The 17677-nt window shown below is 42.0% G+C and overlaps 1 protein-coding gene across 1 annotated transcript in view; it reads right to left on the reverse strand.

The window, feature by feature from the left end:
* Positions 1 to 17677, reverse strand: part of PAPPA (pappalysin 1) — a gene marked incomplete at both ends in the record, with an annotated part of 247503 nt that overhangs the window by 117139 nt on the left and 112687 nt on the right. The window contains 2 exons of the mRNA XM_080709626.1: positions 10277 to 10368; positions 15989 to 16117. Of these exons, the coding sequence (XP_080565752.1) occupies positions 10277 to 10368; positions 15989 to 16117 (221 nt within the window). The remainder of the gene's footprint in view (positions 1 to 10276; positions 10369 to 15988; positions 16118 to 17677) is intronic.

Below are 17677 nucleotides of genomic sequence, written 5' to 3' on the forward strand. Positions count from 1 at the left end.
ATACTGGTGACACAGAAATGAGTGGGTTGACTTTTTCTTTGAGAGCAAAGGACACAGCTTTCTAAATGAAACTGTAGAGAGTCAATATAATTTCAGCCATGCTAGTAGAAGCCCAGGAGCCAGATGCATGTAGTGATATCTTCACTCTGCTACCCCATCACTCTCTTCCCTTCCCTTCCTCCCTCTCACTTGACATACTGCCTAACCAGCTATTTCTTCACACACCTGTATATTCAGCTCTCTATGCCAGCAGTTGGCTGTGATTGTAACTCTTTGGGTTTTGTGGGCCATGTAAGGATTCTGATGGAACTACTTAACCTCTCCTCTGTGGTAGTAAAATGTTAACAATGGAGCACAGCTGTATTTTGATAAAACTTTATCTGCCAAACCAGGAAGCAGGTTGGTTTGGCCATGGGCAGTTCACTGACCCCAGTTTGTGCAAGCCTGCTGTAAAGAGAGCCCAGACACAGAGTGTAGATGGCAGACATGCAAGTCCTCTTCTCTTTCCTTCTTCTGTAAGCATACCACATACCTCAAGGGCCTAAAGAATGGGACCATGCAAGGCTGAAGCCATGCCTCTCCCTTGTCTGCTACATTCCAGCCACACTAATCCTCTTTCCCTTCTTCAAAAGCTCTTCCCAACTTAAGGACTAAATAGCTTGAGCTTCTTGCAATCCTGATTCTGTCACCCTTTTCTACATCTTCCCTAACGTGTCCACTTCCTACTCAACCTTCTAGCCTCAGCTTATATGCTACTGGCTCTGGGTATAAAATAGGTCCTGAAATGGCCCATTCACAAGCATTTCTAAAGAGAAGCATTTTCATCAATGACATTTCAATAATCCTTAGTGTCATCTCCCCTGGACCTCCCTTGTTCACCACTGCTTCTCTTGAAGCTGGCATGGAGTTTGGCACACAGCAGGCACAGCAAATGCAAATGGACTGAATGAATGACATCAGCCAGCTGTGGGGTTGCGCCGCCCTCGCCTGGGTCTGTCTGCACACATTAGAGCAGGCAGCCACTTCCTCTGCAGACTCTCACAGTGAGGTTTTCACACAGTCCTGACTGCCCATCCATCATTTTATTTTAAGCACATTACTTCTCTGTCCAAAAAGAAAAGGAGGATACAATTAGGTCTAGAGCCCTCACTTGCTTAATATTTCAATTTCCCCCAGGGCACCCCCTTCTAGTGGAGATCACAGCTCATGAATATTAAATGTCTCTTCCAACCCAACAAGGACTACAAGAAGCAGTAGAGAGCCAGGGGCTGGGAAAAGGCCTCTGACACCCAGCCCCACAGCCTCTCCCCTCTCCCCTCTCCCAGCCTACTTCCATCATAACTGCTCAGGCATACATCAGGACCCATGCATGTGCAGATGAAATTCTGGTCTCTTGAACTATCATAAAGAAATCCTTGTTCTTGGCTCCCCAGACTCACCTGCCTTGGACTCTGGCTGTCTTTCAAAGGCACACATCAAAGTTTGGTCTTCATGCCTTGCGTCTGAGCAAGCTTCAAGTGGATTCCCTAAGCCTGACCCCTTCCTGAGCATCAGAAAGCTGACCAGGGCTGAGGGCTAGAATTCCTCCCCGCTGGGCTTAGAGGCTATCCCAAGCCAGCCTCTCTGTGGGGTAGGCCTCCTGCTTTTGCAAAGGAGGTGGTAAGCTTGGATCTGAGGCAGGATGGCAAGCTTGATCCTAAGTGGGGCCGACTTCAAGGTGCTTGAAAGCATCCTTCAGACCTCCCTGGCAGGACCTGAGGTCTTTGGTCCTGCCGCAAGTCAGCCTTCCGCCCCATTGCCTCCTTTTCCTGCTCTTTTGTCCCCTTTTTGACCCCCTTTGACCCTCTAAGTGAAAGGAATTCCTTTCTCCTCCCCAAGCCTTCTTTTCTTTTAAAATGCACAGTTTTAAAACAATAACCACCTGGGAGTTTAATTCTAGAAGTCAGAGTCTTGAGAGCTCATCGAACTCACTCATCACTTTATAGTGGGGAAACTGAGCACAGGAGGCTCAACCACTGGGCAAAAGTCACCACAATCATTTAGCAGCAGGATCTGGTTCAGGACTCTAAGGGTCATGGTTGGACTGGCTGCCTTTGCACCACTCACAGCTGAGATGAAGAGTGGGAAGGGGAAGAAGAGGAGGTGTTTGCTGATATTCCTGAGTGTCCATTAACTGCCCTGCCTTGGGCTAAACACTCTAGAGAAAAAAAATAAGCAGAATTAGAAGTGTTCGAGTTATGTCCATTTTCCAGAAGAGAACACTCAGCCCCAGAGAGGGCATGGAGATACCCAAGATAACTGAGTAACTAGGAACAGACTTTGAGGCTCAGTTCTTATGTCTCCACCATATTGTATGACATCAGATTTAAGTGCCAAACTTAACCTATGCTAATAGGAAAATAACAACATAACCACTTACAGTTGAGGTTGATCTGTTAAAAATGGAAATATGGAGTTGAGAGAAAGCCTGTAATCCCAGTACTTGGGAGACTGAGACAGGAGAATCACAAGGACAGCCTCAGCAAAAAGTGAGACTCTCATCAATCTAATAAGACCCTGTTTCCAAATAAAAAATAAAATAAAATAGAGCTGAGGATATAGCTCAGAGGTAAAATGCCCCTGGGTTTAATTTCAAGTACCAAAATACATACATACATGCATACATATATACATACATACATACATACATACATATATAGAAAAGAAAGAAGAAAAGTTTTGATCCAGAATACAGAATGACCCATTCCCAAGAGCATGGGTTTTATGCAGTGGAACATTTATAGGGTGATGCTAATTGAAGTTATTATTTCTATGACTGATAAAGAAGATACAAGAAGGACATATGTGTATCTTCTTCACTGGGACCAAGTAAAAATAATGGGAAAAGAAACAACCTCCTGTTTCTTCATGCATTTTCTCAGGTCTCAGAGAGAGACTCTTAAGGCAGGCAGCTAGGATTTGAAGCCTCTGACCACCTGGAAATATGAATTTGGACAATTCACTTTAACTCTCCCTGCTTTTACTTCCTGATCAGCAAAACAGGCATAATTCCAACTGTACAGAGTTGCTGAGAGGATGAATAAAGACACTTCTTACAAAAGCCTACTTGGCACAGATGCTGGGACACTTGGGCATCTAATAAATGGAACTACCTCATGGTGATGGTGATGGTGATGTGGGTACCAATAATAATATCACCTCTGCTATTTCTAGCTGTGTGACCTGGGGCAAGTTACTTAATCTCTCTGAACCACTGTTTTGTTTCCTACCACACTTGGATAATAACATAATTTACCTCATGTGTTTGTTGGGAAGATAGACCCAACTTTTGAGTGAATAATGTTAACATAAAAAATAACTGCACCATTAGCCCCTTATATAACAATTAACAGGTGTCACAATTTAAAATTCTAAAAACAAATGCATTATTTTCTGTTTGTTTGTAGCACTGGCGATCTAACCAGGGTTCTCCTACCTGAAGAACAACTGCTCTACCACTGAACTAGAGCCCCGGCCTGATAAACTCATTTGATTCTAGCAACAATTCTAAGAAGTAGCAACCATTACTAACCCAATTTACTTATGAGGCAACTAAGGCACAGACTGAAAGCACATGGCCAAGCTTTTCCCCCAGAATCCATCTTTGTGACCATGATGCTACATTTCACTGTGTCAGGCCACTGCATCTTCCTGTCCTGGCTAAGTATCAGGACGACCACCTTAATACCAGCAGAACCACTACTCATGTTGTTCTCTCTCTCTCTCTCTCTCTCTCTCTCTCTCTCTCTCTCTCTCTCTCTCTCTCTCTCTCCTCTCTCCTCTCTCCTCTCTCCTCTCTCCTCTCTCTCTCTCTCCCTCTTCTTCTAAAGTCAATGAAATAGTTAATTCAAGCAAGTGTTTTGGGAAAAGTTACTACATTTTTCACTGAAGGCGGTTCTGAATGAGTACATGGAGGCAGAACTTTGCCTTTGCTTTTTAGAGAGCGATTGTTTTGTAAGGTGAGAGGTGGATCATCTATTATGATTTCACGTTGTTAGAAAGAACAATAATAACAAATGCAGCTCCCAGCAGAGACGGTTTCCTCCTCTCCCCTCCCCTCTTTTTCAACCCATGGATGCTGTTTTCCTTTCTAGTCATTGTTGTTCTATAGTCTCATTGGAACATCCACTGTGAAGATGTCGCCATTCGTCTTCTTAGTTTTCTTTCTCGCCTTGGCTCTGGGCAGGCTGGGGCGGCCTGACAGGGAGGCCACAAGCTGGGTGACCCCCTGCTCCTCCCAGAAACTGGTGGAGAGGCAGATTGATCCTGATCCTTGTGCCTCCCCTTTATCTGCCCCACACATGGAGGGGAGGGCACAGGGTTGCAGGGAGTGCTAATTGAGTTACTGGCCCTGGCTTGAAGACAGAGCTGGAGATGCAATGTCAGGCACCTGAGACAAAGTGATGCTCAGGGCAGCCTCACAGAGGGAGAGAGGGGAGGAGCAGCAGCAGGGAGTGGGAAGAAGAGACACAGGGGAATGCCTGAGTGTCTGGGAGTTACAGCGGCGACGTGGGGGTCCCTCTTGCTTTGTTTTTCTAGCTATTTATCAGCTTTGAGCAGAATTTGAAACCCTCAAGTCTTTAAATGGCTGTTTGATAAATGGAGATTCCTGGGTGTCAGATGGGGGAGAAGACTTGGAGGGCCCTCAGCTGGGTCCCTTTTTCTTTTCACAAGAAACTGAGGCCCCGAGATATTAAGCAGCACATGGGGATTCAAAGTCTAAATTGGGACCTGAACCCTAGGATTCTGGGAAAAAAAAAAAAACTCAGGGTGGTAAATCAAAACATAGCTGGAGGAGTTCCCCAAATCGCCTCTCTGGTTACTTCATGTCATCTCTGAAGGTAGCAGGGTCCCAGCTTCTGCATGAGATCTATGACTAAGTGCAGCCCCTTTTGGGGGACCCTTCACATTTTGTCAGACTAATTTGACCATTACCTTCCCTCCTTCGGCTTTTATCAGCAGCCGGTCTATAGTTTATGACTCAGTGCGTTGGAGCAGAATCCCCAGTGCTGCTGAGCAGGCCTCCATCCAGCGCCTGCGGGGGGAGTTATCACTGCGCTGATACCACGCTTCTCAGCTGAAACCCTGGATCTGGTCTATGTTATATTTTTAAAAGGGGAAAAAAGGACACGATAATTTCCACATTGCAAGGGGATGTAGTCTGCATTGCCCAAGAGATCTTGTGGGTGGTGTTTGTTTTAATAAGCAACTTATTATGTGCTGGGGATGAGGGCACTGGGGGTGGGAAAGTGGGAAAGGGAAGTCCCTGGGGTGTTGCACAATAGCATATCGGCACCTTGGAAATACTTCCGGATGTGTGGGCTTCTGAAAAGTGAATGGGAATGTCCTCATAAATCTGTCACCTACCCTCACACTGCTCTTACTGACCCAGGGAAAACTGCCCTTTTAAATGGTCACTATGACAACAAAGATGGTGGGGAAGGAGAAGGAAGAGGAGGAGAAGGAGAAGGAGGAGAGGGAGGGAGAAGAGAAGGAGGGTGACAGAATATAGGAAGGAGGAAAGGAAGGAGGGGGAAATACAGAGAAAAAAGTAAAAAAGGCAGACAGGAAGGAAAGAAAGAAGGAAGGAAGGGAGGGAGGGAGGGAGGAAGGAAGGAAGGAAGGAAAGAAGGAAGGAAGGAAAGAAGGACATCTTTGACATCAGGAGGCAGAAAGAAAGAGGAAACAAAGCTGAGCTCCCTTCGCAGCCCACAGATAGGCTCACACCTCTGTCAGCTGTGTGACCCTCAACAAGTAAAGACATCATAATAGGTCTCAGAACCCATATCTGGAAATAAGACACTCACATAGGCTTTCATTAAGCAAAGATGCACAATGCAAGGCTGCCAACCAGCTACTCTTAAAAGATGGTTGTTGGTGATCCTCTCTTTTCCCCATAGCACACCCCCAAACCGACACACATCAACCACGTCCAACTTGCCATGATCAAGGCTAAACTTCACAGTCTTCAGTCAGGTTTCTGAGTGACTAGTAACAGAAACCAACTTTGGATAACTTAAGCACACAAACAAATCTCTTCCCCAAATATTGGATATCTATGGAAGTCTCTCTAACAGGGCTGGAGAGCCAGATGTGCATGCTCTGAAGCCAATTCCAGGCTCAAGAGTCAATCCTGAAACTGGTCTGGTGAAGAGATCTGAAGCTGCCACCAGGCTCCCTCAACTGTGAGGCTGCTGATGCTGTCCCTGTTGCTTTAGAAAGTATCATGAGTGTGGCCAAGCCCTGTCTGCTCTCAGAGTCCAAGAGTCTGATCATCCCAGCTTCTGACCCCAGACATGGGTCTGTGTTTGCTGGGATCAGAGGGAAAATCTAGTCTGGGTGCCTGCTATCAGGCTACCAGAGTAACTGGGGGATTTTCAGCAGCTCCAGTGAGGGTTGGGCTCTATATCATTAAGAGAAGGATTCCCTTCATGTAGGAAGGGGATCAGATGGTGAGAATACAGAAATACTGGTAAACATCTTCCCAGATGGGTCCTAAGACTTTCATGTTTTCTGGAAGAAAGCCCTGAAGCTTATTAGCTGAGCTCACACATCCAAGCCGTGGTGTGGACCGAAGTCAATTTCACTCAGGCTTGTTCTCTTGGCCACTGTCTTGACTGCTGTACTTAACACATGAAATCATGAGAACACTGTCCACCTGGGCAAAGTCTCCCATGCCAGTCCCAGTCCTCTGACTCATGAAAGCTAAATCTTCCAGGAGCCGGACATCCACTGTCTATTATTCTGCTGTTCCTTTATAGGAAGAAAGTTTTCTAGATTCAAGCTATAGAGTTTGTCCTTGAGATGTAGTCCTCTGCAACTGAGACCTCAGAATGAACTTCATTCTGGCCTGCAGTGCCTGTTTCTCTGTGTCTATAATGGAATTCTAAATGGCCAGGGAGGGGTATAACCGAGGTGAATACCACTCAATACACAGAGACAAGAGAGAACCTTTCCTGGATGATATCTATACTACCAACCATTTTGTATTCATTCCAGTAACTTACTATGTGAATTGTATTCCTTATCTGCACCAGAATTTCAGGGGAGCCCTCTCTCTCTCTCTTCTCTCTCTCTCTCTCTCTCTCTCTCTCTCTCTCTCTCTCTCTCTCTCTCTCTCTCTCTCTCTTGCAAGGAGCTTACCATGGTATGATCTGGGGTCAGTTCCTCTGGGTTGAAATCCAGCTCTACCCTTTAACTCTGTAACCTTAATTCTTTCCCCATGCTCCCACTTCCTGCTTTGTAAAAGCAGTTCATAAAAGCATTGTCATGAGAACAAGAGCTTAGACATGTGCTTGGTGTGTAACAGATGTTCAGTAAATAGTAGCAGTAAATGCAGAACACTTAGAACCTGGCAGAGAATAAAAATCTATAAAATCTATACAAGTCTCATCTTCTTTTTAACACCCTCATCATCCTCATCTCTTTTCTCAAAAGCTTCAGTTAACACGGGCTGAAAACTACTGGTCAAGTCCAAGTCATTTTGGCCAAAGAGTAGTAGGGTGAGCAAGGGCAATGGAGGCAAGGTGAACTGGGGCTAGACTGACACTCCAGGACAGTTTCCATTGGACTCGACTCTCCCAGTCCCTAACACTGGACATTCAAATATCTGCCCTTTTTCTAAGAAATGATGAGTGAAGTCATAATTTTCATCTATTCTCTACACTAGCTTGAATAGCCAAGAATAAAAAATACTCCAAATACAGGCCAGGAGTGGACAAATTTTGCAGGTAAAGGACCAGGGAGTGAATATTTCAGGTTATTTGGACCACAGAGTCTCTGCTGAAACCCTCCAACTCAGTTGGGCATGAAAGCAACCACAGACCATATGTAAATGAAGAAGTGCAGCTGTGTGCCAATAAAACTCTAGTTACAAATATAAGCAATAGACTGATCTGGCCTGTGGAGCAAAGCTTGCAGACCTCTTCCACGGACAATGAACTTTTTGCCTCTAAGAATATTTCTTGCTTTTGATATTGTTGGTTGGTTCTAAAGCAACATGGTACATAGATCTAAGGGCTCCCACATCTCTTCTAAGGTATCAAATCCTACCTTTACTACATCCTATCTTCTTCCCTGAAGAACTTAAGTTGCATGCCACATTGGTAAGAATAAAATAGGCAGATATCTTCCAGCATGGTCTGAGAGTAATGTTGGTTGCTGTGAGGATGTTGGTAAAGGTGGGAGTTTGGTTCAGTCCACAACTGAGGATTTCAGGCACAAATGTTGAAAATCACACAACAGAAATGCAGGTTCTTGAAGACCTCTGAACTCAATCATTTCCAGGAGGTAAACTGAGGCCCAGACTAAGAAGGCACTTGACCAGCTTTTGAACACTCACATCAGAATCTGATTTTTAAAATTTTAATCCAAGGTTTCTTTGCCTTACCACTGGGCTAGTTATATGAAGTTTTTACCATGGTCCAGGCTCAAACAATCTTAAGCAATTTAAAAACTCCTGCCTAAAAACTCTCATGTCTTTTCCTCCCTCTATTTCTTCTTCCCCTTCTCCTTCTCCTTCTCCTTCTATTTCTTCTTCCCCTTCTCCTTCTCCTTCTCCTTCTCCTCCTCTTCCTCCTCCTCTTCCTCCTGCTCTTCCTCCTCCTCCTCCTCTTCCTCCTTTTCCCCCCTTCTCTTTCTCCTTCTCCTTCTCCTTCTCCTCCTCTTCCTCCTCCTCTTCCTCCTCCTCCTCCTCTTCCTCCTTTTTCCCCCAAGCACATTTGCAGAGCACTTCTCTTGTGATGGTGACAAAGAGATAGTAGATGCTCAATAAATGTGTGCTGGGTTTGGAACAAAAGGAAAATGAAACATGATTTTCACCCTCAGGAAGCTGGATCGAGTGGGAGGAAGAATGTCTAAACATGGCCCTCTAATGTACAGCAGACGCAAAGATGCGATGACATCTCCTTCCCTCAGTCCTTCTAGAAAACTGCCTTTCTGTGAGAAATTTTCCCACCAAGGTTTTCCTCCCCTCTGCAACCACCCCTTTCCTTTTCAGATAGAGCACCTCTGTCTTTTGTACTTGCAAATGAATTGTGATTAGTTTTCACCTCCAGCCCAAGGGATTAGCCAGGGGACCTTTGATCTTCAGGTATCGATTTGCATCTTAAAGGAAGTATGATCTCATCTGGGCCAGCTCAAAATTCCATCCCTGCCCCCAACCCCTGTCTGTTTAGCCGCCCGGGGCTGGTCAGGGCCTCCCAAGTGGGGCTGAAACAACAAGATCAGCCAGACTCTTGGAGAAGGCAGAGGAAAACACATTTCCCATCTGACTCTGTAAAGGTGAAAAAAGGACATTCGCTTTCTAAACACAGGCTGGTCTGCTGTATCTCCTCCTTCAGATCATAGGGACAGCCTGGGGCTCTGAGTCTGCAGCAAAGACCAGGATGGGTCTTGGATTCAGGATAAAGGTTGTTCAGCACAATGGGTTGAGTACAAACTTGAGAGTCAGACAAAAATCAGGTATGAGTCCTGCTTCTGCCTTCAATCGCTTCTGACCTGTGTGACTTGGACAAATTTCATCATCTCCCGGACTTTTGCTTTTTCTTATCTTTAAAGAATAAAAGCCTTACCTATTTATAGTAATACCTATCCTGAAGAATGGGTGCCAGGAAAAGCAAGAATGTCTGTAAGGTCAAGACTGCTAAAAAAAAGTTACCTGTCACTGTCATTATCTATGAGAATATATATTTTCTTTCTTTCTTTCTTTCTTTCTTTCTTTCTTTCTTTCTTCCTTCCTTCCTTCCTTCCTTCCTTCCTTCCTTCCTTCCTTCCTTTCTTTTTCTTTCTTTCTTTCTTTCTTTCTTTCTTTCTTTCTTTCTTTCTTTCTTTCTTTCTTTCTTTCTTTCTTTCTTTCTTTTTGTGGTAATGGGGTTCCTGGAAGCCCTTCTACCTCTGGGCTACACTCCCAGACCTATTTTTATATTTTTATTTGGAAAGAGGGTCTCTTAAGCGAACCTGCGCGAACCTGCGCGATCCTCCTGTCTCTGCCTCCCAAGCACGGGAATTACAAGCATGCACCACCATGCCCTGCAGAGAATGTACATTGTCAAGGGTAGGGATATCTGTCCCCTTTTCCTTTTTTTTTCTTTCTGTTTTCCCTGATGCCTAAATTATACGTGACACATAGGAGACACTTGGCAAATGTGTAATATAAAGGAGTGAATCATCTTTGAATATAAACATTGTTATGACAATTGACCAGTCAGCCTGGCCCACAGACATGGCAAAGACTTACCCACACAATTGAAGGAGATTTCTTGTTGGCAGAAAAGGGAGCAGCCATCACCATTGACCTTATTCATGTCATCACATTCTTCGCCTTGGTCTCTGCACAATGGACACAGAAGAGAAATTTACCAGGTCAATTCAGAACCCAGAGCAGGTTCAGAAAAGTCCCACTGTGGCCAGTAAGCCTTGCCGAAACCTTGTTCCAGTCTCTTTTCTTTTCTGAGTCACCAAGCTCGGGGATTACAAGCGTGTGTCACCACGCCCGGCCTTATTTTGTATTTCTGATGATGAAAAAGAATTCCTGCTTCAAAGCCATTCTTGGAAATCTCAAGTCTGTTCTATTAACAAGTCAGTTGGGAGTAAGAAATGGATGAACAAGTCAAAAATATATGAAAAGATCTTGCTCTCTCAAGGTCTAGACGATTTTCATGGTCATTCTCATTTTTGTGATCTTAAAAGGGTAGATTTGAAGGGAATTTTGGAAGTCCTGTGATGTAAACACTGCTCCTCCACTGCTCCATGTCCTCGGACTTTCCTCCCAAGCAGTAAATACAAAGGGGAAGAACTTTTCACTCACATGCTCAAGTTTAGTCACCATTTCACTGGAAAGTTTTATTTTCTCCTTAGGGAGTGTCATTTCCAGACCTGTGTGGCTATTGCTAAGAAGCTAAAATGTCCCCTCGTGTGTTTCTTGGAATTATTTTCATCACCTAAAGATAATATTGCAGAAGTCAGGGTGGGCAGAAAAGATTGGGCAAGGAGAAGAAGGAGCAAAACTGAAAAGATGGGATGGATTGCTGCTTCCTGGAAAGTTCCCATCCTTTTAAAAACACAAAACTTGGGCTTTGAGCCTCATATTCCAAACTAACTGTGCAGTTTTGTGTAAATTACTTGGGCATCTCCATCAGATCTTTCTATCTGTGGTGGCTTAAGTTTTAATTAATTAAAAGTAAATGTGATTACAATTCTATTTCCCAGTCACAGTATCCACATATCAAGTTCTTGATAGCCACCCCTGGCTAGTGTATTGGAGAACACAGAGCACATTTCCAACACTGCATAGCAATTCATTGAACAGTGCTCTTGTAGCTGCTGAGTCTCAGTTTACTCAAATGTTAAAATGGATTAGGCCTACTCATTAGAATTGGGTACAAAAATAGGATGCAATTTAAAGTAGCTGGCAATGTGTGCCATAAAGTAGGTGCTGGGGGGAAATCACTGTTCCCATTCCCACTTTGTCTTGGGAGGTCTCTGCAGAGTGTGGGCAGCTGTCCTTCCCTCCCCAGAGACCAGCTGGGACCTGTCACAGCATGGAAGAGGCCTCAGGCTTTTCCTTTACCCAGGCAATTAACACCAAGCAATGTTTGTTGTTTTAGGAGGTGTCAGAGTAGCAGGATAGCACCTTGCAATCAATCCTTAGGATGGCCTAGGACATTGCATTGATCTCCAAGGAGCCACCCAAGTTCTCTTCTGTTAACCCGTGAGCTAAGAAGTTCATATTCCTAGTCCAACCCAGCAATCTGTGTGAATCTTGCAGAGTGTAAATTGCTGGTGCCCTTCTGCTTCTCAGCGATTTCATAGGTCACCTGGGGGGAGACATTGTGTTTTTAAACTCAAGCTGGTTCCTTCAGCCACAAAAAAAATCTTTCTAACCTGTCTTCTATTACCACCCAAAGAATATGTTATGTTCTATTGATTTAAGTAAAATATTAAGGTCGCTACAGTTATCTTCTAAGCATGACAGAAGATCATTAGACAGAGAGGATCTGAGAAGTCTTCTCTGACCTCTCATGCTAAGGTGGGTGGTCATCATTCTCTGTGTTCATAGACACTTGGCTCCATCTATCACAACAATTGTCAAACCAACTGCTTTTGCCTATTACTCGAGAGGCCCCATAGCAGCCTGAGGAATGCCAAAGAGAGTGACAGTCTTTTCCATCCCTACACTCCAGGATTCGACACAGTGCCTGGGATATAGCAAATAGTATGGAGTCACTTTTTTACTTGTTAGTTTTGTAGGTACTCATCTGGCTCAGTAATGCAATAAGTCTGAATGGGAACCAGCGCTCTCAGTTCATAAACTGACTCTACTCCTTACTGGGTGTGTACGCCTGAGAAAACTGCCTTAATTTCTTTGCACATTAGTGAAGTGGTTTTTTCTATAAAGTAGAACCTTCCTCATATGATGAGAAGCTTCAAGGAGATAATAATGTAACATGATGCCTTGTGTAGTAGATGTCCAATCCATGTTTACAAATATTATTATTCTAATATTCACCCAGTGCTTTCATCTTTCACTACATATGAAATTGAATCTGCTGGTGTGGTTTATCTGCAACAAAATGCTAGGGGTCTCATCCAGTGCTGAATCTATGCACATTCTTTTGTAGATTCCCTTAGCCATAGACGCAATGATACCCCTCATTTCTCCTCTTTATTTCCTTCCTTCTTTCCTCCCTTCCTCTTTTCTTTCTTTCTTTCCTTCCTTCCTTCCTCCTTTTTCTCATAGGAACATGTATAAGCTGCATTCAAATTTCTGCAAAACATGTTTAGAAGTATTTGGCATCTGCGGGTAAACTAATACGTATTTGATGTATCTACCAGATACCAATTTTAGGTAAAAACACTTAAAAGAAATATGAAATTATTAATATTTATCAAAGTCAATCACTAAACCAAATATGAGGAGGGAAGGGGGAAGGAATGAGGCAGGGATTGGGTAAGGGCTAATTGGGTGATGTGTGTATGTATGGCTCTATCATTTTGAACTCCATTAAGATGTATGACTACAATCCACTAATAAAAAATTAAAAATTATGAATACTAAGCAAAATTAATGCTGGTGATAATTTTATTCAGTTATATGAATGATTGTTTGCAGTGTTTTATCAATGCATCTGTATCTGGCTCCAAAATGAATAGAATGAATTGTAGATTATAGCTACAAATCTGGTGAGCTTTTTTTTTTTTTTCTAAATTAGAAAATTCCAAATTACAATGAGGAGTTATAAGAAATGGCTTTAAGTGCTTCATGCCTCTTCTGAATGTGCAGGTAAATCTTGGACCAGCATACCATGGGTCACTTTCTTTCTGAAATCACTGTGCACAGTTGTTCACTATTCCATCAGCACACCAAATCAAAAACTGGACTTTGATGTCTCAATGTTAGAAAGAAGCATGAATGTCCACCCTTTCCCCAGCTTGGTTGCACTGCTTCCATGTTCTGCTGCTGTATCTGAATTTGCTGGATGTGGATATTGAATCCAGTGCCTTGTGCATGCTAGGAAAGCCCTCTGCCAATGAACTACACCTCCTTGGCCTTCGATGGGGATCTTAAATATTCACACTGCATCCTGGATTTTTATTTTCGGATAAGTGAGAAACTTTAGGATGATTGCTCAAGGAGATAAACTCTTGGCAATTAGCTGACTTAACACCCCAAATCCTTACATTATCTCTTCAAGAATTAAATTCTGACATTTCCACTTTGAAATCATATATGCAGGATACTCCAGACATAAATATATAGCCCCAAGATATATATTGCTTCAGCAAGCTACTTGGAATCATGCAAATATTTGTTAGTGGTCTTATTATAACCTTAAATAAGCCATTAATTTTAAAAATGATGGGAATAAAACCTTCACAGGTGTCAGAAAAAAAATTCAGGCAACTCCTCTCTGAAAACGTATTATAAATTAATTTCCTGTAGTTTTATAAACTAGATAAAGCCCAATTTCTTACACAGGTAATTCTATGGGAAAAAGCATATTAACAGGAAAGCATATTAAAAATATTTTATCTGTTCTTTTTTACTAGGAAACATACAGTGAACTTTGAAATATTTTATTCAGAAATTGTGTGGATTTCATTTGCTTTAATAAATATAACAAAATTGTTTTAATGCATTGAAATGTTTCAATGTATTAAAATGTTACTTCAAAAACTAAATCATTGTCTTTCCATGAATAGCTGACATACTTCAATGGGGCCTGGTAGCAGAATTTTGTACAAACTACTACCATTTTGTACCATAAGTTGAAAAGTTGTAATTCAGCGGTCCTTTTCTGACTGTGTTTGTATTTCATTCAGTGCTCTATCTTGACCAGAAAACATATTGCTGGCCAATAGCTATATCTATGTGGATGGCTATTTATGGGCAAACTCTTTTTTATCTGCAGAATTATAACATCCTTGCTTATAACTGTAACTTGCCCCTTGATCCCTAAACAGGTTTCCAGTTGACGTCAAATACCACACACTCAATGGCAACAGAATCAATTGTTCTTCCTCTCTAACAGTAATGATAGTGACAGAGTCACCTACACTTCTATCTCATACAGGTATGACATCTCCATCAGCTGATTCATGCTCTTCATATCAGTGCTTTCATCCAACTGTGAAGCAAATGCTCTTTTTAGGCTGCCCCTCCCCCTTCAGGGATGGTAATTGGGATTCCTTTTGCACAGATATTATGAGACACCCAACAGAGCCATTTAATGAAGGAATTTTGCCAATAGCTTGTTTTGCCATCTCCACACATAATGTGTATCATTAAACCTGTCGATAGTTTTAAACGTCTCCTCGTGATAGTGTGTCTGGCAAATAAATTCATTGGCACTAAGGAACATAATTTTAGCAATAAGAAACTTAATTTTGAATGATTGTTGATCTCTTCTTCACCTCTAGGATAAAACTCTCAGTGTTATCAACGAGAAGAAAAAGAACTCAGAAGTTTATTCATTGATATGAATAAACTTCATATATATAAATATGCATTCATATATGTTTATACAATATACAACATATTGTATAAACATTGTATAAATATATGTATTCTTGCCTTGATTTTGCAGGAGCATGACATCTTGCCCTGGGGACAAGGGGACAAATGGAATGATATTCCCATAAAGTCCATTTCTTTATGTATACACTGGGGATTAAACTCAGGGTCATTCTACCACTGAGATATACTCCCACCCTATCTTTATTTTAAAACAGGGTTTCACTAAGTTGCTAAGAGTCTTATTACTTGTTTAGGCAAATCTGCCATCCTCCTGTCTCAGCCTCCCAAGCACTGGGATTACAAAAGTGTGCCTCCACGCCTGGCTACCTTTATATGTTTTAATCATGATTTACTTTTGTTCACCAACTCGTTTACCATGTTGTACTCATACTCAGAGCCAATATTCACTATAGATTGCTGTTTGCTGTGTATGTTTCACCACTATAATATGCTAGGATAGTCTGCTATTTTTACAAGCCATTGCTAATGCAGTTTTAACAGACATAAGTTTTAAGCAGCAAAGAATGCAAAAGTGTTTTAACCTAGCTGAACTGTTTCACTGTTACCTAAATGTGGGTACAGTGATAGAAAAGATAGATAGAATGTCTTTGAAGGAACAGATGAATAGAATCCCTGTGGCATATACAAAAACAATGAAGAATAAAAGCAGAACGGAAGTATGTGCATAGTGGTAGCTATGTCTAAATCGTATATTGCCTTATATACTTGAGCTTAAGAGAAGAGCCGTGGATTTTCTTCCAAGGCTGGTGAATTGCTTGAAGACCAGTTGATAAACTGCTGGGGATTACTGGTAACTCACAGCTCGTGCATTGAAGAGGATCACATTAGCACTTCTCTTTAAGCACCTGGACACTGTCCTTTGACCTAATTAATACACCTTTTGCTCTTCCCTCTTTAGTTGCAACTACTTACTTCTGGATGATGCCATCACCACAGTAACCACTCCCATGGACATATATGACAGCAGGTGATGGCTCACTCTCTTCAGTTCCCGAAATGGTGACAACCCGGTACTGGTACACACTGCCAAGTTGTAGATCCCTGGGAAATGCAAAGAAGACTATCAGCTATATAAATACGAATCTGGTGGTAGACAGGCAGAGAATGAAAAATTGATTTTTTTGGAGTGCATTGCTATTAGTTTTGCTCATTTTTTGAAATCAAATGCACATTTCGGTATGCAATCATTTTAGATGTCTACTGTGGTTAAGGTACTCTGCTAAGCATGATGAACTATACTAAAATGTACAGCAATGAAAACAGCATCAATTTACTGACAACTAGAGACAGCATGAGGTGTTTTTTTATCTTTAATTTAACTTTAATGACAATTCTGATGGAAAAGTATCAGCTAGAATGTGATCCATAATGAAAGTGTTTGGAATAAAGCCAAATCTAGGAAAAATAAATAAAATGGGCAAAAGTTCAGAGGTGAAAAAGTACCATATCAGATTCTCTAGGCATTATCTGATTATTTTTCTCATTTTAAGACCTGGGCAGAAATCCCACCACACACTAGCAAGCCCTTTCCTTGTGTTGAATATATAGTGATTCCCCTTCTTTACACTTCTCCTCCCCAGGCCTATTGCTCTTGAGATAATAACAACATCTATTAATTGAATACTGGCCCAAGGCTAAAAATTTTCTCATTTGAGAATCAAAACAACCCTGCTAAATTTTCATGTTGATTTTTACAGATCATGAATCTGAAGAATAGAGAGGTAAAGCAACTTACTTAAAACATACACTATCAAGTAACCATCCTATATTCTGCCTTCTATCTCCTTCCTACTTTTGGACTGTCAATAATCTCATCCCTTGGAAAGTATTGCATTGTCCTGGAATTGCAGTTATAGGGGTTGAATCTTGCCTGATTTCTAACAAGCCAACATTTCATCTCTCTTCTGATATTAAGACCTCCTGTGCCTGTTCTAACTTCCTCACAAGGAAAGCACTAAGCAAACCTGGCTATTGCCAGTTATCCCCCAAGATGAATAGGTATTTATGTCAATTCCACATGATTTGCTTTCACTGCTATTTCCTTTTTGATTATTTTCAATGGAAGATTTTATTTTTCTTTTTCATCTCCCTCTATATCAGTTACTAATTTTCAATCATAAAAATATACCATGGGAAAACGCAGAATGATAACGAAGGGGATTCCTATCAGATTCCAGAGTTCAAGGAGGTGGATTTCATAAACAAAAAGACAATGTCAAAAAAAAAATCTCAAGTTCTTCTGCCCATCTGTTATTTCAGCTGCTACTAGGGCTGGGGCTATTTGGATAAGGCCAGCAAGATAACAGGTGCAGGAGTAATGGGCAGAGGAGGTCTTCTGACTCTCAATGCAACAATGAGTTGGAGTTTATGAGCAAAGAAGAATTCTAGTGAGGACCATGACCTTGCTGAGAAGGTCAGATGTGTTATCCCTCAAAGGAGCTCAAGTTAGCAGCCCTGGAGCAGCTATTAATAGTGGGGGTAGACCAGGAGCAGCTATTAATAGTGGGGGTAGACCAGAAGTCCCTGGAAACGGTGCATTATGAATGACAACTAAGTAGGTGGATGCATAAAAATCTTGAGATATTGTATGTATAAGTGATA

Source organism: Muscardinus avellanarius, assembly GCF_963383645.1.
Source record: "Muscardinus avellanarius genome assembly, chromosome: 13".
NCBI classification, from domain to species: Eukaryota; Metazoa; Chordata; class Mammalia; order Rodentia; family Gliridae; genus Muscardinus; species Muscardinus avellanarius.